Raw genomic sequence first — 23,572 nt, 5'->3', positions numbered from 1 at the left:
GGACGGACGGATGGATAGGTGGATGGATGGATGGATGGATGGATGGGTGGGTGGTGCAGGATGGGTGAATGAAGGGACAGATCAGTCTCTGGGCACAGCTCAGTGCAAAGGAGAGAAAGCAGCTAGCTTAGGGCTACGTTCTGAGGCAGATGGCAGGTTATTCTGATTTTCAGTCTTTTGTGGAAGCAGCAGTTGGTCCAGCCCTGGGTTTTCTGACTTCTCCAAGCCCTCTGAGCATGATGGTGGGATTGGTCCTATCTTGTGGTATTTAACTCATGCATGTAAAGTCCAAAGCCCAGTGCTTGTCCACATCACCCCTGTGAATGGAAGATTATGAGTCAATGTGATTTGTGTTTGTATCTCCACACACACACACCATGTGCAAGCTGGAGGTTCATACACTGTTGGCCTGTGGGGTGTTTCAAAATAAACACTGAAAAGTTGAGAGACTGCATAAAATGCCAACATTCTCCAGCTTTTACTAGAAAAAAATAGGGGGCTGTGGCAATTCTGGATGTTCATTCTTGCAACTAGAGGCTGCTTCCTTTAGAGAGGCATGTACTTTCCAACTTGCCACACTCCCACCACGCCCTAGAAACTGCCCAACTGGGCAGTGTTAACTGCCATGTTATCACTGTGACTGTATTTTAAAAGTGAGTGTGTGGGGTGGTGGGGACAAAGTAAGCAAGAAAGTGAACTATTCCTTGCACCCATGACTACCAAAAGTAGGAGAGTGAAAGAGACTGAGAAGGTTGGGCAATTTTAAGGAAAATGGGGGAAAAGCCGATTTCGTGGTGGGACTGAAGACTGCCGTGTGGTCAGTGAGGACACAGAGGTGTCTTGCTTGTCCTGGGCCCCTCGCTCACTGCAGGGCTAGTGGCCTGGCGGGCACCTGTGTGTCCAGCCTGCTTGCTCTGCTGTGGGCATGGCCGCAGATGGTGCCTTTGCTGCCGAAAACACCATTTCTATGTCCGCAAGCAGCCGTGGGGCTTTCTTCTCAATGGATCAGCATTTCGGAGCTCACCTGGGTATTACCTTAAAAAAATGGATAGGTGTACTTTCCCTGCCCTAGGCTATTTGTAGGAAATATTTAAAACACCACCACTTTCCAGCACTGGAAGATGAGGGACGTGGTCACTCTGGGAAAGCACTCCCCCTATTCTTTCTCTCGTCTTCATGCTTTTTACCTGCATGACAGGCAACCTTCTCAGAGTTCAGTTTTGGTGTGTGGGGGGGAATATTACTTTAAAACTTGGGGGATCAGAGTTCCCAAAACATGAAGAGAGAAAAATCCTTTCGTGAAAGGACTTGCAGAAGACCACCTCGTCATCTTGACTTGGGGTTGCATGAGCGCGTGCACAGCTCACGAGGGCAACTGGGGCAGGTGATGCTGCCATAAAGATTTCCAAACATTACCTCTGCCACAGCTTCCTTGCCACCAGCTCAGCTTGCTTCTCTCATCTCTGTGATGAATGCCCGGGGCCCCCATGGGAGCGGGCTGAGTGGGGGCTGCTGCTGGGGACGCTGCCGCTGGCAGAACCCCAGGGGTGGTGGGGGGTGGCGGGCTCGGAGACTCTCAGAATTAGGAACTCTATTAAAATAATCTAGCATATTAATGTGCCCATGGAGAAAATACATGATCATCTCAATAGATGATTAAAAGACATTTATCAAAAGCCACCATCCATTCCTGATAAAAAACAGAAAAATAGAAATAGATGGCTAATTCCTTAGCAGGATTAAAAAAAAAAAGAGAGAGAGAGACGTGTCTATATATAACAAGCCCAAACGCGGCATTATGGGTTAACGTTGAAATGAGAAACTTCTATTAACGCACAGGTGAGCTGAGGTGGCGCGGTGGCCTGAAGACGGCAGGTGAGGTGCAGACCTTGGAAGGAGGCCCCGTCGGGGTCTGCTGGCAGCAGAACTGCCTGCCAGGGACCCCAGAGGAAAGCAACTGAACACCCATCAGAAACAGTCAAAGAAGTCAGTGAGAAGCCCACAGGTTCTTGATATAGAAATGTTGGGAAATACAACGTCAGAAAAGAGCCATTCACAAGAGCCGCAAAAACATCAAACACCGAGAACCTGAGAAGCAGCGTGTGGGGTCATCAGTTCTGCTCTGCGTGGTGACAGAGACCAGCCTCGGGGTGGGGACTCTTCATCTAAAATCACTCCTCTAAAATCACTCCTCTGTTGATCTATGTAGTCAGTGCGGTTACAATAAACACTTAGAACAGTTTCTGGAAACCCCTCCCCCCACCAGAAGGCTCTCTAATGAAGCTGGAAGAATAATCACGTGAGTATAATTAGAAAAATTGAGGGGTTATAAAGGGAGAACCCTATCATATATTAAAGCTTATCATAGAACTATAAGGTTCAAAACAGTGTGGCAATAATATAAAAAGAGAAGAACAGAGTTAAGAGAAATGTCCATTGATCCACTTACATAATAGAATAATATGATAAAGACAGCATTTAAAAGTCACTGAAGAGGGGCACCTGGGTGGCTCAGTCATTAAGTGTCTGCCTTCGGCTCAGGTCATGATCCCAGGGTCCTGGGATCGAGCCCCGCATCGGGCTCCCTGCTCGGCAGGAAGCCTGTTTCTCCCTCTCCCACTCCCCCTGCTTGTGTTCCTGCTCTCGCTATGTCTCTCTGTCAAATAAATAAATAAAATAAAAAAAATTCACTGAAGAAAGTATTCTAATCAGTGTTAAAAAAACTGGCTAATGCCACGGGAGAAAATAAGGCTGGTTCTAATTCTTCTAATAAATTTCAGATGGATTTAGTAGTTGAAAAGAATTTAGTGTTTTATTTTTTTAAAAGATTTTATTTATTTGACAGAGAGAGACACAGTGAGAGAGGGAACACAAGCAGGGGGAGTGGGAGAGGGAGAAGGAGGCTTCCCACCGAGCAGGGAGCCCGATGCGGGGTTCGATCCCAGGACCCCAGGACCATGACCTGAGCCGAAGGCAGACGCTTAATGACCGAACCACCCAGGCACCCCAAGAATTTAGTATTTTAATATATTAAAATGTGAAAGAATGGAAAAAACAGGACTGATTATTCTTATAATCTTCTATGACACAAAGCCCCAAATAAAATGTTAAAACAAAGACAAGAGCCCATGAAAAAATTAAACTATTGTATAGCAGAACACATCATTAACAAGAAAAGCCACTGGTTAAAGGTGTGTCTGAGAATGTGACAGGGAGAAAGTTGTTATAAAGAGCATAAAGAAGGGGCACCCGTTGGCTCAGTCGTTTAAGCGTCTGCCTTGGCTCAGGTCATGATCTCTGGGTTCTGGGATCGAGTCCCACATTCCAGCTTCCTGCTCAGCAGGGAGTCTGCTTCTCTCTCTCCCTTTCCCTCTGGCTCTCCCCACTGTTCCTTCTCTCTCAAATAAATAAATAAAATCTGAAAAAAAAGCATAAAGAATTCTTAAAAACAAATGGAAAAATGAAATAAGCCAACAAAAAATAAGGCAAAGGGTACAAACAAAAGATTTGCAAAATAAATACAAGTGGCTGATAACCATTTGAATGTTCACCTTCAGATGCTGGTGATGCTTAGCCGTAGTGAGAATGTGGGAAACAGGTACCCCCCTCATATACTATGGGGTGGGGGGCTCTGAATGCGCACTCCCTTTTTGGAAGGCAAAATAATATATATTCTCCTAAAGAAAGACCCAGGGGAGCAAAGACACATGTACAAGGAAATATACTGCAGCCGTGTAATAGCGAATAATTAGAAACAACTCAAAAGTCAATCAATAGTGGATTGCTTAAATAAATTATGGCATAATCATAAAAGGGAACCACATGTAGTCATTAAAAAGAACAAGGCAGGTCTGTGTGAAATGATAGGGAAGGTTGTGGAAGTGAACAGCAAGGTGAGGCTGTGTACTGTGTGAGCCCATGTAACGCGTGTGTGTGTGCACCTTTTACTTTACATGTTTCTGTGATGTTTGCAGTTTTATAAACACGTACAACCTTTGAACTCAAGGGGAAAACACTAAATAGTAAACGACTGATTCTGCCTGGCAGGGTAGCTGCTTCAGATGATAAACTGCCCAAGACATCCGCTACAATTTATGGGGACGGAAGTAATCCTGTGGCACGAAGCTGGTTCCTACGGTGTGGTCACACTCCCGAAGAGTCTATGCAGTGGTGGTCCCCAAGCTACTTCCCATATTTCAAGAGAAGCCTAACACATCTTGTGTGCCTTCAGAAGGGCCATCCGTTAAACTAATTCATTAGGTTTCTTTGTTTTGGGCGGGAATGATCTAACTGTGTGTGTAAGGGTTTGGGCGGCAGCTCGGTGCCTTCGAGCAATTTAAAAAAGGGGAGCAGAACAGGTTCACGTCTATTTATTTAATGGACTTTTACTTAATAAATAAATTAGGCAGGTTTCTTTTCCAAAACAGATCAGCATCCTTACTGAAAAATCCAGAAAAAGGGTTCTGGGTGGTGGAAATGTTAAATCCAGGCAGAGAGAACGCTGCTGCGGCTTTCCCGTTGCAGTTTAAGACCTGACCACTAGATGGTGCAAAGGGACTGCAAATTTTGCGACCTCTCCCTCCACAAAATTCTTTAACGTTAATAAGCACAATGAAAGCTTTCCAAAAGTAGAAAGAATGAACAATTGTGCTGGGACATGAACATTTTGCTTTTATAAAAACTGGGACTCTGCCATTTCATTACTGATACAAAAATCTTCTGCCTCACTTTCTTCCCGCATACGCAGTTCCCAAGTCTACTCTCATCTCATCTATTTGAAGGGGGCCAAAGAAGCCCGTGCAAAGTGGATGTCCAAAAGTTGAATTCGAAATTTTTTTTTTTTACCTTGCACTGCCAAATGTGTTTCCATTAATTTCACCTCAATGTCGTGACGTAAATGCTAGTGGAATCGGCCCCAGGCTAAATAAGCAATAAGCCCCATTTTTCAACACACAAACACATAAAGATGTCAGCTCAAACTGTTTACTAATTAACACTTAAAAAGACACAAATTAGATATGCGTGGCTAAGAGCAATTATAATCAAGACGAATTTCTCTAGTCATTTGGGAACTGAGAAAAATGCCTAATTGCTGGAACCAATGTTTTAAAAACTGAAATCACGCCAGTTAGCAAATATGTTCATTTAAAGAACATTCCACGTGACTACACTCTTGAGGATTGACTACAAACATGAGAACAAGGAAAATATTTAGGTATAAAATTAAAATTTTAAGCTCCCTTAGATTTATAACTTCTTCATTAAATACGTCTGCACACAGCAGCCCATAAAAACCTGTAGCAATTAAGTGGTTAAATGAACTGCCTCCCTTGTCAATTTTAAGGGAGTGATTAATATTAGATCGTCCCTTTACTAATTAGACTCTCCCGTGTCTTTCAGCTTTAAAGTCGAGTGAAAATGGAGGCTGTGTGCCCTACCAGGAAGCATGGTGGGCTAAGGACGCTTCCCTCGCCAGGCTGAATTTTCAGCGTGGCACCCACGGAAGGGAGGGCGAGCATTGTGGTTTTCCGTGGGAGGTCGGCAGCAGGTGGGGAGATGGCTCTGCACCGAGCTGGAAGGCACTGCGGATGCCGGATGCCGCTTCATCATAGGCATTGTTGGCTCCTATTTTTAAAAGGCTTGCAGGTTGTTACGTGTGCAGCGTGAAATCTACAACCAAGGCCGCTGTCTCTTGGCTATTATTCCTTGAGACAGGGATGGAGGGTCTGCAGGCGAGGCGAGACTGGTGGTGGCCGGGCCACAGGGCAGGTGGGGCGGTGGGCGGTGAGGCAGGATAAACAGGCATGGTAAAGGGAACGGAGACACTGGCACGATTTCGAAGCTGCAGCCTGGGCTGCAGAGCTGGGGTGCTCCCACCCTGGCTGTGACGGGGAATCCATCAGATGGAGAAATGGAGCAACCGCTTACAAGGGAAATAAAGAGCGGCAGAGACAGAGAATATTTATACGCCCATCTTCTCACTCCCAGAGCAGACGCTTCATCACGGGGGTCGGCTGCAAAATCACACTTTTCCTGACTCCTGAACAGACAGAAGCTTTTGTTTGGGCTGTGAGGCGGACAATAAGGGTTTCACGGGGCCACCAACCCTCCCGGGTGTCACCATCACCCTCCTGCTGCCCAGCTCCGTGGGGGAGGGGCGGGGCCAGAAAGCCTCCCCATCGCTGCCACTGGTCACCTCCCGTGGCTGAGGGGAGATGAGCCGAAACTCACTTTCTCCTGCCTCGGACTAATGTGCACGGCAGAGGCCCTGCTCCAAGCTGGGCACGGACGCGGACGGCAGGGAATACGGCTGCTGGAGGGCAGGCTGGGCAGGAAGGAGGCTGCCATCCCCACCTGGTGCCAGGAGAGTGACCGCATTCACGGGGGAATTTATTAGCCACAGCTTTGTTCATTTTCAACACCCACACCTGAGAGTATTTCTTAGTTGTGAGAGGTTTCATGTTTGTCAAGAATTCCCCCCTCCCCTCCCCCCGGTATATCTGCTCGACGGCAGGTAGAGGGATTTTTAATCACAACCTTACAACATGACCTTCCTTTGGGGGTCTTTCAAGAAACTCAAGCCAGTGCTACATGCCACGGCTTCCGGGGAACTCGCGATGAAGTCAGGAGCAGCAGCTGTGGGACGAGTGAGGCACACGGGCTGGGGCCATGAGGCCCGTGGGGGCGGGGGAGCCAGGGGACCTGCCCAGGGTCGATCCTACGCGGCAGAGTTGGCGTGCTACCCCAGCATCCAGACTCAAACTGTGTCCTCTCCACCCTACCCCGTTGCCTCCACTGTCTACATGGTCCGTAAACGTCCCTGCGAACACCCGGGATGTGCCCTCCAGTGTGACAGGTGGCTCTGGTCCACACGGCCAGCAAGCCTTGTCCTGTCTTCCTGCTGGCAGGGCCCCGCATCACATGCTCCCTGAAGCTCAGCTAACTTTGCGGGGCTGGAGGTGCACTGCCCACCCACATCTGGGGTGACACCTGGTCTCCATCTTTACTCGGGCGATTCTTGGCTGTGGCAGGCTGGGGGGCACTGCGGGTCTCTGCTCACCCTGGCAGTTGGGGTGTTCCCTTTGGTCCCCAACAAAGTCAAGGTTGGCAGGGTCACGGGGTTCGTTCATGGAGTGAACTGTCCCTGTGGCCAAATGGTGGCGATGGGGCATGGGCTTAAATTCCGAATCACCCCCCAGGCAGAGCATGGTAAGTAAAGTTGGCAGGAAAGCAAGCCCACCCCAGTTCTGGACAGACAGAACAACGTGCTGCCATCAGGGGCTGCATCTTCAGCTTCCTTCACGGCGGGGACCACGCGAGCCCAGGGCTCTGCTGGAAGTCCAATCAACACCACTTCTCCACACAGGGGGCGGGGGCTGGTGGTGGAAAGGAGAGAAGCACCTGCCAGCACAAAGCAGCCTCCGTGGACGCTGGCATCTCCCGGCTGCTCAGGAATCCGAGAGCTCGGGGAGGCGCTCAGGATGGGCAGAGAGACGCGGTTCTGGTCGTGTGTCTGCCCCTGAACCCAGAGGCAGTCTCCTTTTTGTGGGAAAGGGGTTTGGCTTAACAGTGTAAAATACGACAAAATAATACACAGTGAGCCAAGCAAAGTCCTCCGCCAAGATCCCCCCCACTGCCTCCAGGGGCAGCCAGACTTGCTGGGGATGGAAAGGTGCAAAATCATCCCGACCAAAGGGACACCCAGCTACTCAGGAGCCGAGAGCTGGGGCCAGTGGGGTGGTGGGCCCGGCTCCTCCTCAGCCTCTGCCTCCATGAGCAATGCTGAGTTCAGCGGCAGAAAGGAGGAAGTTCATGTTTATTTATGGAGAAAATTCTCTGCCATTGTTGCCGAAGCAGCAGCTCGTTCACCGGAGCGTGATATCAACATACTAATCACCATGAAATGCACGTGGATAGCCAGGGCCGGTAACTTCTAAATCCTCAGATTAAATGAAAAACCACGGCATTCTTGACTGTGGTGGTATCGATGATGGTTTTACGCCCTACTTAATGTTTCTAACCTTCCCCGTTTCCCCGCTTTTTAACTCCACTTTAATTTCCTTCCACAGAGAACACAGACGTGTGTTTTTAGCCCATTACTGGAACAAGAAATAAAGCGAGGTGTGGACACCTGGGCCGGATTTGTGCTTGCTCGCGATAGTAACAGCGAGCACGACCGTGGTGGCCGAGGCTAGATCCTGTCCTGGGTCCTTCACACGACTATCTCAGACCCCGTAAGTGCTGTGCAGGCAGTACTTTCATTACTCTCCCATTTTACAGAAGAGAAGACAGAGGTTCAGAGCAGTTGCCGAGACTGCTGCCGAGACTTGCTGCCGAGACCCAAGCCTGGGGTGGCCAAGTCCAGAATGCCTCTGCACCCCTCCAGGCTCAGAGTGCCGGACAGCAAGACAACACATCCTAATGAAACGGGTGTTTAGGTGGCATTTTAGTCCTCAGCATGATAATTCAGGTTTCTGGTGGCTTCTGCAGCCTGCACCGAGCCCTACACAGGCCTCACCTATCTGTCCCATCTGGTAACTCAAAGGCCCAGCCCGCGTCAGGTGGACCCACCTCCCCAGCACTGTTGTCTCCATCAGCCCCTTTGAGGGACATGGAGCCACAGGCTTTAAGTCATAAGGGGCAGGGTTTGGAGTGTGACCACTGGGTCTCAGTCTTGTCTTGGGCAAGACCTTTCACCTCTAGAGTCTCAATTTCTGCCCCAAGAGATGAGATGAGGAATGACACCCACTTGGTCAGCAGCAGGAACCAGTGGAAATGCAGGGAGAGCCCCAGTTGAAGGCGAGCATGTAGCAGGTGCTAAAATAAAACAGGGACGACTGTGGGCAAGGGAAAGCACGACATCCAGACGGCTGCCTTCCTGATCCAGCACATGCCACCTCACAGCCTCCAACCCGCGGGGCCGGGCACCTGTGTTTACATATATTCACGTGGTGTTCCTGAAAACCCTAGGAGATACGTTCTCCTGTTATCCCGGCTTTAAAGATTTTATTTATTTATTTGACAGAGAGAGACACAGCGAGAGAGGGAACACAAGCAGGGGGAGTGGGAGAGGGAGAAGCAGGCTTCCTGTTGAGCAGGGAGCCCGATGTGGGGCTCGATCCCAGGACCCTGGGATCATGACCTGAGCTGAAGGCAGACGCTTAACGACTGAGCCACCCAGGCGCCCCTGTTATCCCGGCTTTAAACAGAGGGGGGACGACTTGCCCCCAGTCAGTGTGGAGCTGGGTTGGACATCTGTCTGTATGACCTTGTCCCTCCTAAAGGGGTCAGAGGCCATGCCCCTGCTTTACCCTGCAGCCAGAGTAAGCCACCCTCAAAGGCCTTCTGCACACTCACTGGGGCCACAGTACTCGGGACCCCACTTGAAGGCAGTTTGTAGAACCATCTATGAGTGCCTTGCTTCTGAGAAGGGCTGACACCGAGCTCCATGTGCACAGGGATCTCTAATGGAGTCGCCATTCTTTCCCCCAAGTTTACTGCTCCCCCACCCCCACGAAACCTGTAGATGACAATCAGGTTGGTTTTTATGATTTACTGAAAATCAAAGACAAAGGGGGACTTTTTTGTCTTGTTTTTGCTATGACAGGTTTAGAAATTTGTTGTACTACATTGAATCAATTTTCCTTGATTTCAGCCATCTTTCCATAATGCGACCTGCTTCTGCTAGCTAGGTATACAGGAGAAAACCCAGAGGAACTGAGAATATTGAAATGGTTCTACCATTTCCATCTTTGAGACAAATGTTCCTCTCAGAGGAGAGCTGGTTGCAAGCATGTGACTGCTTAACAGTCGTCTACACATGCAAGACGACACACACACACACTCTAATGCTGTCTTAGGAAAACAGGGAAGACATGGGCGGGCCTGACCTCTGGTTTCATCCCAATATCTCAGCTTTCAGAGTTGTCACAAGTACTCCAGGCTTGGATTTCTTTCTGTTTTTTTAGGCAAACACCCAAACTATGTGGAACCAGGCTGCCAAATGGGGTCTGGCTCATCAGGCACAACGGCACGGATCCTGATGCTGGCTCTAAATCGCAAAGAGGCTCCTTGGACACGTCCCCACACCCATACTGGTGGCAAATACTAGAGCCTGAGGAGAGAAAGGAGACTCCGTGCCCATCCCCCAACCCCCACCTCTTAAAAATGGGGGCATTTTAAAACCTTCTGAGAACACACCTTTCAGAGAACACAAGGAGGTGCTGGTCATAACTGACTTGAAGCAGTAAACACATCCAAAGTGAGTTTCTTTTTCTAAGGAATAAATCTGAGGGACATGGAAGTGTTTTCCTCAGAGGGGCACCACCCCACACCTACGTCCTCCCCGTTCCTGGGATGGAGACCCTGTGGGGAGCAAGCAGGCCCAGGCCCCACCTGCCCCCACTCTGGGCAGCTTGCTTACCTCTTTTTCAATTTCTGCCAGAGATTTGATGGTGATTCCCAAGAGATCAAAGGGCTGCATCTGCAAATACAGATCAAGTCATCCTTTTAAACGGCTGGAAAATGCTGTTTCACATTTGCTTTTATGCTTAACAATTGTGACACCTCAAACCTCCCTATGTGATCTAGCATTTTCTCTACCCTCTTTCAACAGGAAACCCACCACTGCAAATCTGTAGTGATTACACGAGCAAACATTCCAGAAAACCTGGCCGACCCCTGCTGAGTCATCTGTCGGCAACACCCGGGAGGGTCCCAGCCCTCCTGAGGGACAGGGGCAGTCACTGATGACTTCCATCTCTCCTTTCTCCCTGCCCAGGCCAGAAGCCGGTTTGCTCCTTCTGCAGCTGGGGGGACGGAGGGGCACGAGGCTTGGCCACAGCCGCCTTGACCGTGGCATCCGTGTGGTGGGATGGGTCTGAGGAACCGCGGGAGGGAATTCTAGGTCTTTGAAGATGCAAGGTGAAGGAAAAAAACTGCCCATCAATGATCATTTGAGAACTCAGTGGTGGTGAAAAATGGTATCACTGCATTTTAATGGGGGTTTCTATTATTTCATGACGATGGGAGCCTTCTCTGAAAATGCTGGCTTTCCCCCAGCCAGCAGGAGAAGTCAAGTACACGAGGCAACAAGTCAGCTGGAGGCGCAGAGAGACCAGGGCTGGATGCACGGTGAGAGGTAAGAGGGCAGCAGGCACCCTGTCCTGCAGGCCCCTGCTCTGAGCCTGTCAGCGTTCTGTATTCCCGAGAGGGGCCAGCAACTGGCACCCGAGGACGAACAGGTGAAACCGGGGTCCCGGATAAAAACCCCAGGCCCTCATGCTTCTGAACCACAGCCCAGAGGTCAGCGCAGAGCTAGAGCCCGAGCTGAGCCTGCGGGGATTTCCTGCAGGTGCGGTAGAAAGGCCAGCTCCTGAGTCCACGGACCTGGGTTCAAAACAGGGCAGCTGTGGGTTAAATCGCCGCATCACTTCCTCTCCCGCTCAGAGCAGCGTGGCTGGGTTCTCCTGGCTGGGCTGCCAGAGGGGGAACGAGGAGCACTCGGAGGTGCCCAGCACCCGGCTTGGCCCGAGCTGCCCGCCTCGAGCATTTGCTGAAGTCAGCAGCGCTGGGCAGCGGCACATTTACGAGGGCGATCTTGGGACAGGGCCACCGAATGAGGCACTCAGCTCCCGGGGCTGCTCTGCCGGTAGCCACAAAACAGTTTGGCTCTCTCCTGCTGCCAGCCCGAGTGATGAGAACGGGGCTGCTTGCCCGCGATCAGCAGAGGTCCAGCTGTTGCATCATTAGGCTCTAACTGCCCCACTAAACTTTCCCGACTGGAGCTGGTGCGCAGGACAGAACAGCCTCTCCGAGGGAGCGGGGGCGGGAGAGGCGCCAGCGTCGCCATGGCAACGCGGCCAAGTGGCGGCGGCTGAAGTTACTCATGCTCCGCATGTCACGTCACGAGCATTTTTCAAGATTAAGCTGCTTACCAGAAGGGTTCAGAGGAGGCCTATTATATTTCATGAAAATGGAAACTACAGAGCAGGTCAAATCGCAAGCCGGGTGGTTTTAAGCTGGATCCAAGAAATACATTGAAGGATTCCTTAGCTGGTACCCAAACTGGGGCCCTCACGGTTGTTAGCTACTCAAAACAAACTCCTGCGAAAAGGATAAAAAACACCCAGAAACAAGGCTATGGAGCCGGCATGGACCAGGACCACCTGGGGGAGTGGGGTCGGGTGGGGGGCTCCCACCTGGGGGGCAGGTATCATCCGAGAGAGGGTCCCTGGAGTGCCAGGTGGGGTCTGCAGCGCCAGCCCACAGCCCACAGCCCACAAGGCTGCGTGTGGTGGGCACCCCTCATGGTCTGGGTTCTGGGCTGCAGGCCCAGCCAGCTCACACAGCCCCTCCGCCATCACAGGTAGCTCAGGGGCCCTGGCCGGCTGCTGTGTGTCGTGGGGTCCCTGCGGGCCTGTAGCGAGCGGGCGACCACAGCTGTGGGCACGCACACTGGCCGACCAGCCCTGCCATTCGGAGGCCTCCCTCCAATTCGGAGCAGAGAGTGTGGTTATCACAGAATCCGGGTTATAATGAAAAAATGAGGCAGCCTTCTTTCTGCAAGATGTTGTCATGGTTAAATAAAAAAGAACAAAAATCATTCACTTGAACCTGGGAACCAAGAACATTCAAACTAGTGAAGTTCAGCCCTATTTACCATCACATTTGAAAGAAAAAGGCGCTGTTGTGGCGGAACTGGGAGTCTGTCTCGCTCCCTCCCCGTGCCTCATCCCTACTCTCCTGCCACTCCTTGAGCACCTACTGTGTGCAGCGTTAGCTGGAGGGGCCCAGAGAGGAAGCCCTATCCTCGGGACGACATGAGGGCAGGGGCCTGCGGGCCGAGCAGAGGGAACACAGGCGGGGGGTGGCCGAACCGAAGGGCCATCACGCAGAACACTTACACTTTCTGGAACGCAAGAAAACTTCTCTGAAATCATGAAAGGCACACCATCCATTGCTGTAAGAGAAGAGAAAAAGAGAAAATGGCGTTGGAGGCACCAGCGGTGTTCAGTGACTGAGACACAATACAAGGCTCCGCCCCTGCACCCAGGACACACACCTGAGCACCCCACAGAAGTACAGACAGAGCTGTGGGGGCAGAGAAAGGGCCAGAGCCCACCCTCAGAGTCTGGTCTCTGACCTGTAGGTGGTGGCAGCTCCCGAGGGGCTGGCGGCAGGACAGAGGGGCATGCAGGCGGGGAGGGGACAAAGCTGTGCTCTGTGAGGTGGGCAGGGAGCATATTCGGGAGACATTCTCTCCGCTGAGAATGACGCCATACCGCAGGCTGCTGGGCCCACAGGAAAGGTCTAGGTTGGAGGAGTGACTCTGGAGTCAGAAAGACCGGGTTTGAATCCTGGCTGTGGGTTTCGGTGAGTTTAAGGTACGTTTTAAAAGGAGGATGGCAGGCAGGGGCACCTGGGTGGCTCAGTCAGTATCGGAGGTCCTGGGATCAAGCCCCGCGTCGGGCTCCCTGCTTGTCCTCCCTGTTCCTGCTCTCTCTCACTATCTCTGTCGCTGTCTCTCTCTCTCAAATAAAAATCTCTAAAAAAAAACAAACAAGGAGGATGGCAGGGCCTGTGAGCAGGGGTGTGTGTGAGCTGGAGGTGCGTGCAGCATCGGACACAGAGCAGGTGGGTGGGCCACAGCATGGCCACCATGGTTCCCTCTCCGTCTCCTAGTCCCGGGCTTCGCGGCTGACTCGAGGCACCAGGCTGCTCGAAATGGGACACCAGAGAAAGATGGGAATGGGTCCCTAGCAAACGAAAACACAGGGTCAGTGGTGCAGTTCCTTTCCCACAGCCCGGAGGGAATTGGTCTTCTGGCCCATTCGGCTTTAGGAAGACACGGGGAAGGCCTGGTGAGGGGGCTCCCCGGGAAGTCATGATCTCTACTTCCCCCAACATCTAAGATGGGTTTTCTCTGGTACACAAGCGGCAGACAATTTCTTTCAGTCCTAAGAAAGAAGAGTCGCAGAAACAGAAAGAAGGCAGGCAGGGAAAAAATAAGAGAAAGAGAAATCTGGGACAAATCCTCCCTGATCAGCAAGCTGAGCCCAATGGCTCATTTTAAGCTATGTTCAGAATGTATTTCAGGGAAGGAAAAATGAAGCCTCCTCTGGTAGGTCTGAAGAAAAGGAAACAGCACAGCTGGACCCAGCTGCCGCCCTGGAAGCCTCCTTTCTTCGGAAGGCTACTGCCCAAGGTCCGGGCCCAAGCTCAGACAGAGACAGCCACGGTCGGGGGCCTTCTCCCATCTCGGGCCCCTGCAAGCTGCCGGGACTGCCTGGGGGAGCACCGGCTGAGGGCCAGGAAGTGTGACACTTCTCCAGAAAGGAGGTGGGGAGGCCGCCCACGGTCATCTACGGCACGTCACACATGCAGACATACGAGTTGACACTGGGGCACACGTGCGTGCTTTCTCACATATGGCTGGGAAAGCCCATCCTGAACAGACGACCCTTGAAAGGCCACACGCCTTCTAGAGAGGGACAGGACGGGGCCCCACCCAAGATCCAAGAAGAGGCCATGCTCCCTTCCCATTATCTGCCCAACTCCGGCTGTGCGCCAAGGCCTACCCTACACGGCACTCGGACGCCTGACCCTGACCCCCTGCCCCTTCTGGTCGGCGGACACATGCGGGCAGGTGCCACTCAGCACCTGCGGTCATCTCACAGATCGGGGACTGCTGAGGGCACACAGGTAGCAAGCAGGGACTCCAAGTCCTCTGGCCCTTCCACTGGGTATAAGTGGAATTTCTGAGAACAAATCTGCCTCTTCCAGACCAGGACCTTTCAAGGTTTTGAGGACCATTATCATGTCCTCCTGAAGTCTCCAGGCGTCCCTTCCACCAGCTCCTTTTGGTCAGACCTACGGGCCAGGAAGTGGGTGTGTGCGAGAACAGTCCAGTCAGACGCACCACCACCTTCTCCCCAAACCCGCTCCTCCCTGCGCCTTCCCACTTACTGGCCACGCCCCACCCTGCTTCCGGCCACCCCACGCTCAGGGCTGGAAGCCACAGCCTACTCTGCCTCTCCTTTAAGTCCCACAAGCCCACGGCTGTCACCTGCCAGGGCCACGGTGCTGTCCGCTCTCTGCACACACACACACACACACACACACACACCTCCTTGTGCTTCTTTCCACCCCATAGACAGACGGCAGCGCCCAGAGAAGAGCTCCCTCCACATGCCCCATGGACTGCACTCGGAAGCAGGCTGACCAAATGCCTGGTGAGTAGTTTTTGGCGAGCACATCTTTAGCACACATCCCCACCCTGGGCACCCCTGACCATTCACTCACTAGGCTTTCTGTTTTAAAGACCTTATTCGTGTCTGGGGGCTTCTGATGAGATAGGTCAAGAACTCCCCCTTGCTGCTAACAGTGCTTCCATCTGAACGTCAGGGTGGGTTTAGAGAACTCGTATCCTGAAGGGGAAGTAGGGTGACCTTCCATGGCCTGATCACCCCCGAAAACCAGAGGCCCGGGGAGCACCGAGAGCAGGAGCTAGGCAGAGAGGTGGCTTCATCTGGTCCAAGGCTGGTAGCCACACCAGCGCCCCACACAGCAGGATTCCCAAGGGGGGTCCTCACCAGCACATAAGGGCCTGCAACCCCTTCACAAGAGGCCCCTTCCCCTTCCCACAGAGTTTCTGAGCCACCAGAAGGGGGGTTCATTCAGAGGCGCCTCCTGTTCACCTACAGCCCCTCCCCCCACCACCTCATTCCCCAGGTGAAATCCTCACTCCCAGACCTGGAGAATGGTGGAGATTTGTTGGGGCCAAGGGCCAACGCCCCATGTGAACAATGAAGGTGTTTGGTGAGGGCACGCCTTCTGGTCCCTGGGTAGGCTCAAAGGTAATTTCACAGAGCAACTTCTTGAGGAGGCTGAAGGCAGAAGACCAGAAGCGACATCCTATGGGACCACACCAAAGATAGCCCTTCTGGAGAGAAGAAAGGGAGGAGGCACCCCCAAGACTGTGTGAGAAAAGACAGCTGTGGTCTTCAGGGTGCCCTCCTGATGGGCTCGGCAGCAGAGGAGATGGTGGGGAGGACCACTCAGACCCAGTCTGACCCCCAAAGGGAGCTGTCGGCTGATGGGAACTTTGGGATAAATTTCCACTGTATCTTAAAGTTCATGACAGAAGATGAGCACAGTCAGATCCTTCTCATATTCTCTTAGAAAACAGACTTTAATAGTCTCGGAAGAAAAGAAAGTGAGTCACTAGGATCCTATGGGCTGATAGCTCCCAATGGAGCTGGCGAGAGAACAGGATGCTCTCACCCATGCATGGAGCCCCTTAAAAGGGGAGCCAATAAAAGTTTGCTAAACAGATAATCTGCTGGCCAAATTTCATTTATTTAAAAAATCTAGTATAGCAAAGATTATGGTAGGCTGAAAGAATGTGGATTTTAGCAAAACATTTGACAAAATTTCTCATGTTACCCATGTGGACAAGTTGGATAAATATGACTGAACAGTGTTAAGAGGAGGAGAATCCATAACTGGTTGGACTAGATGTTCAAGAAACGGATTAATAGATTGATGTTGACCTCAACTGACCTCTCTGGAGGGTACCCAGGGCATTATCAATTAGTTTAATGAAGACATACATAGTAGGCCTATCTCAGATGTGACTGATGGGGAGTCTGGGAGGACAATCTATAAGCTGGATAACTGGGAGAAATCCAGTGAAGATCCCCCCAAATCGGGATCATGGTCTAAATTTAAGGATGGGATTTACTATAGGTCAATGCTAGTACTTTAGGTCTTAAAAACCAATTGTATTAGATAGAATGAAAGACATGTGGAATAACAGCAGAAGGTATGAAAAAGACTTGTAGCTGAATGAGTCAGTAATGCCATTCGACTAACTCGAGGCGGGAGGGCTGCCGAGGTAAGTAACAGCGCTACAATCCTGGTGTGATGTGAGGGAGCCGCCATCTTGGTCTGCTCTGGGCTTGAGTTTGTCAGAGGGTCCTCCCATGTGGCCTACAAGGAGTCCCAGGATGGTGGGGGACCTGAAGCCAGACCACACGAAGAGAGGGGAGGAAACCATCAGGCCTGATGCTCCAGGAAGGCATCCTCCTGTCCATTTTTGTTCACCATCAGCCCCTGCCCGGCACCTTAGAACTCAGCGCCAGAACATGGGGAAGTGCCTCGAGATCTGGTCCAGATAAGACTCGAAGGTGAGTGTAATCAAAGGTCTGCCCGTATTCTTAGAGCTGCCACAGGGTGAGGGCTAGAGGCATGGTTCCTTCTCTCGACGAGACGAAAGGGAGGATGAGCAGAGCTGGCTGAGCAGGGTCCCGGCAGGCGCCACGTGTGGGGGAGCTCAGGAGAGATTTTGTGTGTTTGGTGGAAAGCTGATCTGTGGGACGACTGCTGAATCCCCTTCTAATTCCATAACAGCCATTTCTACTCTCTTTATCTGGGCAGCCATTCCATATTTTAAAATATCTAGAGATTTGCCAAACATTAATTCTTAAAATCAATGGCACACATTTTTCATGTGTTCCGAAAGAGTGTTCATAAATCATCTCCATCCTGGCTTCTCATGGGGGAGCCACGTTTCCTTCCTTCCTTTCTTTCTCCCCTAGCTGAAGCCAGTATTTTGTCTTCACTATTCTTTAGCGCTCAGAGACTGTGACACTCTCTCTAGCCTTCAGTCTATTGCCCAGTCTACTCAGCGGGACATGCGTGGGGGAGCTGGATGGAGAGTCATGAGCGAAGGGTCCCTGCTCTCAGCGAGTACGTTTTCATCTCCCAACCTGCCCTCCCAGTCAGCCTGGGGGATCCCAGATGGACACCGCCTGACCAGTCTGCGGTCATGACCCAGAAGCAGGGACAGCGCCTGCAACGCTAGCATCCCTGGGGCACACGGCAGTCCCCTCTCCAGGCCCCTCGGCTCCCAGTGTGACAAGACACAGGCCGCCCCCAAACCTTGGAGGTAACAGACCTGCTCTCGAGGCCCAGTTCTACAAAAGAAGAGAGGAGGACAGGAAACCCACGTTTGCTGGCTGCATACTAGGTAGTGAACATGAACGTGCACAGAATAACTTCAGCCTCAACATGATCGCTTGCAAGTTATCCTCGAGGAAGGCGAGGCTTAGAGCAGTCAGGTAGCTTGCCAGGGCCAGGAGTCGAGCACCGAGTTGGGCTGGTGGTGGTGGAGGTGCTGCAGGGGTAGGGTGGGAGGGCGGGCCTGGCACGTCAACAGCCTGGGCCTTCCCTCCAACTCCGCGGGCATGAGCGTGTGGCCCAGAGGGCCGCCCCACCACCGTGAGCCTCAGCTACCCTGTCTGTGAAATGGGGAGAAGACGCAGCTCTCAGGAGCCTGCATGAGGGTGACAGGGGCCACAGTCCAAGAGAGGGGAGGCCCGCCGGCCGGCAAATGCTGGTGTCCGCTCCGACCTAAAGCCACATCCAGACAGCCTTCCTTTTAGTACCAGGACACTGTTTTCTTATTATTATTCCTTTTTTTTTTTTTTTAAATTTTGTTCTTGGTGGCAGTTTTAACAAAGCGCTGATCCACGACACAGAGAAGCACACAGCAGATGAGAGCAAGGATGTGCCGCGGGCTCCGCAGTGCAATTAGCATTCTCCTAAACAAACGAGCTTCAACAGAGCTGTAATTAAGCAGGCCTGTAATTAAGTATATGCCCTTTATCATAACGATCATGCTTAAAAATGGCATGATGCATGGAGCTCTGTTATTAATGCTGTAATCCCAAACCGAAGTGCGAGTACATAGAAATCAGCGTGTCAGGCCTGTCACCGTTGTGTTTGTAAAATACATTAAAGAAAAAAACCAGGAAACAATGAGCTCATTCAACTGTTCTTTTTACAGTCAAGCACTACAAGTCAAGAGGATGGTGAATGCTTACAGAATCTGCAGGGTTTAAACAAATAAAGCTCTAATCTGCTACTGTATTAATACCACCCCTGATTTTAAAGGAGGAGGGGGGGATTTCTTTTTTTCCCCCAACTGACCCGAATACCTGCCTTTGCTGTTCTCAGGGAAGGAGTCCAATTTGCATGCTGTATTTATTTGGACAGAAAATTGGACTCCTGCTTGCACAGACAGCCCTGCTAGGACTCTGTAGGAACTCTGCCTGGCAACGGGAAAGGGTTGTTATAGTTCCCGTATCTTTCCTTCACATGGGAACTATAATTGTACTTGCCAAGGCAGGACCCTCAGAGCCATCCCTTGATTCTCCCCCCCGACACGCACACTTTCGGATTTCCCCGGGCTCGACTCGAACCCACCGCTCATTCCCAAGGGCTCCGGACCCAGGGCCACCCTACTGCCTTGGGATACCCACAGTTGCTCAGGGCTTTCGACCCCTTCCCTCACTGACATCTCAACGAGGAAATACTCCAATCAATGCATGTGTTAATTTCAACATGCTTGATAACGAGTCTTAAAATCACGTGGCAAAAAAAAAGTAGTATTAAGAGAAAGAGACTCCATGGCCAGCATCTCAACTGTCATCTGCTTACAGCTGTCAGGCGGTGTTACGTGAACCGGAGTCACAGCCCCTCAGAAGTACTTGCCAGGATGGTGGTGAACGATGTGTCTTTATTGGCAGGTAGTCATTTTTAGGATAAAGTTAAATGCAGCTGGAATCGGGGGAGGCCTTTAACCCTGGCGACTTCCTTGTAAATTATCAGCAACCTGGCTCTTTCTTCTCTCCTTTCCCGTGGCTTCAAAAGTCCTTTACAATTTGTGATGGGAAAGATGCCAACACCTCAAGATCTCAAGGCCGCTTCTCAAAACTCATTCGCATACCGAAACACCAAGCCTGTTCTGCTTTCCTGGTGATTTCACTTGGGGGACATTCCTTGGAAGATATGTGTAGGTACCTCCTAGATTGTCTGCTCGGTGACATTCCAACTGAGTCCACACTAGGCCAACAACTTCCTTCCAGATCCCCCAAGTAATCTGTTTTGCCGGTTACTCAAAAGCCAGAAGAACGGACTTATCAGCCACAGTGACCTCCCGAGGCCCACGGCACCGTGGGGAGCAGGGAGTGGGTGCCACAGTCAGACACGTGTGAGCCCTGAGCCGGGCTCAGCCACTTGCTGGCTGTGGGGCCTCGGGCAGGTCACTCAGCCTGGGTCAGACTTGCACCTGTCAAAGAAGGAGAACCACAGCTGCAGCATGGCTGCGGGGCTGAGCCTGCGGAGGAGAGAGGGCCGAGCACGGCCCAACCTGCAGCAGGTACTCCGCGTGTTTAGTTACGGGCGATCCACAGCCGCCAAACAGGCCCTGCTTTTCAGACGCGGATTCGGGCCAGGTCCACCTTGGACTTAGAAGTGTTTCATCTCTCGGTGCCTCTCTTTCCTCAACTGTAGAAGGAAGGTAATAATCCTGCCTCGCTTGCTGTGACGTTTAAAGGAGATAAAACAACTCCCTGCTCATTCTCACCGTCGTCACGAGTTGGGGAGAATGCCCTTCCAAGGATAGACCTTTTGGGTGCTTGACCTGCTTTTACATCGAAACGGAAATGCAGCCACATTAAATTCTGTAACCCATGGGCTGGGAGTCCCCATCCAGAGGCTTCTGGAGGTGTGGAAGCAATGCCTGCCCAGGACTACCTCAGAGGGTCCCCCTGACCATGGTCCTCCCTGGTGTCTGCCACCTCTGGGGTCACGGGTCAAGCTCACCTGTAGGAGCAAGACCCATGCTGGGCCCAGCCTGCTTAGCATCCCCTGGAAAAGAGCCCCAAAAGCAAAGCGAAGAAAACTGCCCTTGGGTGTCAGGAGGTTAATTTGCCAGTCAGCCAGAAATGCCATGCTCTTCAAAATAAAGGTGGCTTCACCCCACAAATGAATATTCTCTGAGGTTCTATTAAGTGGGGAAGCCTCCCCGTCCCCCATACAGAGCACCTACCAGGAAGTGTCACTTTAGCTGTGTGGTCCACTTCATGTCTCCACATCCCCCGTATCCTGGGAGGAAACTGAGGGCCCTGTACTCCCCCATCTTCCTTCCAGAGCTGCCCCTCGGGGGCCTGGAGGCTGCTGTCTGAGCCGTGGGAGCTGGGAGAGCAGGAGTCCCTAGAGGCAGGGCCATGCACGGCTGCCCACACCCCACAGCCACGAGAAACTCCAGGTCCACGAACAAGAACACTCTCCCTGCACTGCAGAAATGCTTTCTAAAACTTCATGAATATTTGGCGCCTTGGGGCAGAGACCTGTTGCATTTTGCCCACAGTAAAGATAAAATCCAACTAAGTGCCACCTTTCCACGTGAGTGAAAAGGCGCGATTGTTGAGGCCTTGCGGGGAAATGACCACGGGTTCACGCCTGCCCTCCCACAGTGCAGCACACACACAGAGACCCCTAAGCCAGCTGGAGAACAAGAGGGGCTCTCTAAAAGTAGGATAAGAAGCAGACCGAGGGGGGCCAATGAAGGTTTGCTGCTGTTAGGAGTGACCACACTCCTCCAGAACACAGGCGTGGTCTCAACAAGTAGTTTAATCCACAGCCGCTCGTGGCCAGAGGCCTGGCCTCTAGCTGTGCAGGGTCTGAGCGGCAGGCGGAGTGACAGATACCACTGCTGCTGGGGGGTCCCGCCGCATGGGCAGGAAGGTGTGCCCCCCCCGCCCCTTACAGGCCCTTCTTTGTCTTCTCAAGACCATTGCACACACAGGCAGTCCCGACTCAGGATGGTCCCACTTACGAGTTCTCGACTTCACGATGGTGCAAAGGTGATACGCATTCAGTAGAAGCCATACTTCAAACTCTGAATTTTGATGCTTCCCCGAGCTAGCGATGAGCGATTCCATCCTTTCTCACGGTGCAGGGCGGTGACAGCAGCTCCCAGGCAGCCAGGGGACCACGAGCGCCCACAGCACATACACGGACGGCCATTCTGTCCGCGTACAGCCGTCCTGTTTTTCACTTTTTACAAGAGACATTCAACACTTTGGCATAAAATAGGCTTTTGTTAGATGATTTTGCCCAACTGTATGTGGTTCTGAGCACGTCTAAGGTAGGCTAGGCTGAGTGATGATGCTCAGTAGGGTAGGGGTAGTAACCGCATTTTCAACCAATGATGGGTTTATGGGGACGGAGCCCCACAGTGAGAGGACAAAGACCTGTATGTTTTTAAGTTGTATTTTTTACCCCCCTCAATAAAGGAATATACTTCCTAAACAAACAATTCCAATGGCACAGCTAAGTTAAAGCGCCCCTTGAATGCAGAGCCCTCCTCAGGGCTAGCCCTGGATGTGGTCTATGCAGTCCCTGGGGTTCTCCCAGCCTCTTGCTATGCATGTACAGACGTGTTTGCATATACAGAAGAAATACAGGATTTTGTTTTGTACGTGTCTGTGCTTTTCATAAAAATAGTATCACCGCACAACTGTTCTACACTTTGCTTTTTTTCAGTAATTGTCCGAGTTCCCCTGTTGGTAGCTACAGATGTAGCTCAGTCTTTTTAATAGCCGAGCAGAAGTAAGAGTGGAGAGACAACCAATGGCCAGCTCATCAGGAGCCCTGACCGCCATTTTAAGAGGCCTGCAGGTCACCAGGAGGTCCCTGGGAAGCCAGTGAAGGGTTTTTGAGCTGGAGAGAGACATGTTTATATTTCAGGAATGGCTCCTTGGCTATGGAGAGAAGCAAGGATTAGAGGGAGTGAGGCTGGGGGCAGGACCACCAGGGAGGAGGTTCTGGCAGTGGATCAGGTGAGGGATGCTGGTGGCAGCGTCTAGGACAGTCTGTGACAGTAAGAATGGAGAAGAGGGGACAGATCGAAGGGTATTCAGATGCAGACCCAAGAGACTTGGCAACTGGCTGCAGTAGTTTCACTACCTTCCGGGGGGACGAGACAAGGGTGACCCTGAGATTCTGGCTTAACCATCGGGAGAACGGGGGCCCGGAGACCTGGGAGACGTGTGGGGTAAGCTGGTGGGGTCTCTTTTGTCTGTGTTGGGTTCGAGAGGCTTGTGAGACATCCCAGGGGAGATGCTGGTCAACATGGTTGGGACGTGATGAGCAAGATGCAAGACTGGTTGGTAAGGACTGCCAGGATGGAAATACAGAAGTGAGGCGGTTAGGGGAGGATCTGGGGCGTCCAGCCTGCTGGTGACTGAGGCACAAGGGAAGATGAGAAGTTCTGGGAAGAGCACAGGGTGAAAAGAGGACAGGCCCAGCTCAGGGTTCTGAGCCATGTTAACATCTGATGCTTGTGTGGAGGAAGAGAAGTCAGCCAAACAACGGGAAGAAGATTCAAATGTGCTCTGTGATGCCTGATCACAACCGGAGGTGTTGCTATGAGCTTGGCTTTAATAAGTAGATCTAGATACACTGACACACAGAGGTATGTATATATTTAAATGCACATGCGTTTATATGCATGCACGTGTGTTAAGACACACACAAATGGACGTATATTTCTATCTGCTGACAGCCCAGAAGCCATGAGCATACCTAGTGCCCAGAGTTTTGGGTTCTAGCGTTCTCCTCTGAAAGACACAGGGGCTCTTTAGAAAAATGGCTGATGGAGGGGGAGGCAGGGAAGGAACAAGCCTGGGCCATCTTGTTGCACCAGAAAGTAAGACAACCT

General features: G+C 51.7%; 1 protein-coding gene across 1 annotated transcript in view; it reads right to left on the bottom strand.

The window, feature by feature from the left end:
* MVB12B (multivesicular body subunit 12B) overlaps positions 1-23,572 on the bottom strand; it is a 186,514-nt gene that overhangs the window by 12,545 nt on the left and 150,397 nt on the right. Inside the window, exons 8-9 of the mRNA XM_021691486.1 lie at positions 12,906-12,961; positions 10,424-10,483 (exon numbers count right to left, since the gene is read on the bottom strand). Coding sequence (XP_021547161.1) covers positions 10,424-10,483; positions 12,906-12,961 — 116 coding nt within the window. The remainder of the gene's footprint in view (positions 1-10,423; positions 10,484-12,905; positions 12,962-23,572) is intronic.

The sequence above is a fragment of the Neomonachus schauinslandi genome, chromosome 13 (assembly GCF_002201575.2).
Source record: "Neomonachus schauinslandi chromosome 13, ASM220157v2, whole genome shotgun sequence".
Classification (NCBI taxonomy): Eukaryota; Metazoa; Chordata; class Mammalia; order Carnivora; family Phocidae; genus Neomonachus; species Neomonachus schauinslandi.
Note: the sequence above shows the minus strand (reverse complement) of the source record. Positions and strands in the feature narration are given on the sequence as shown.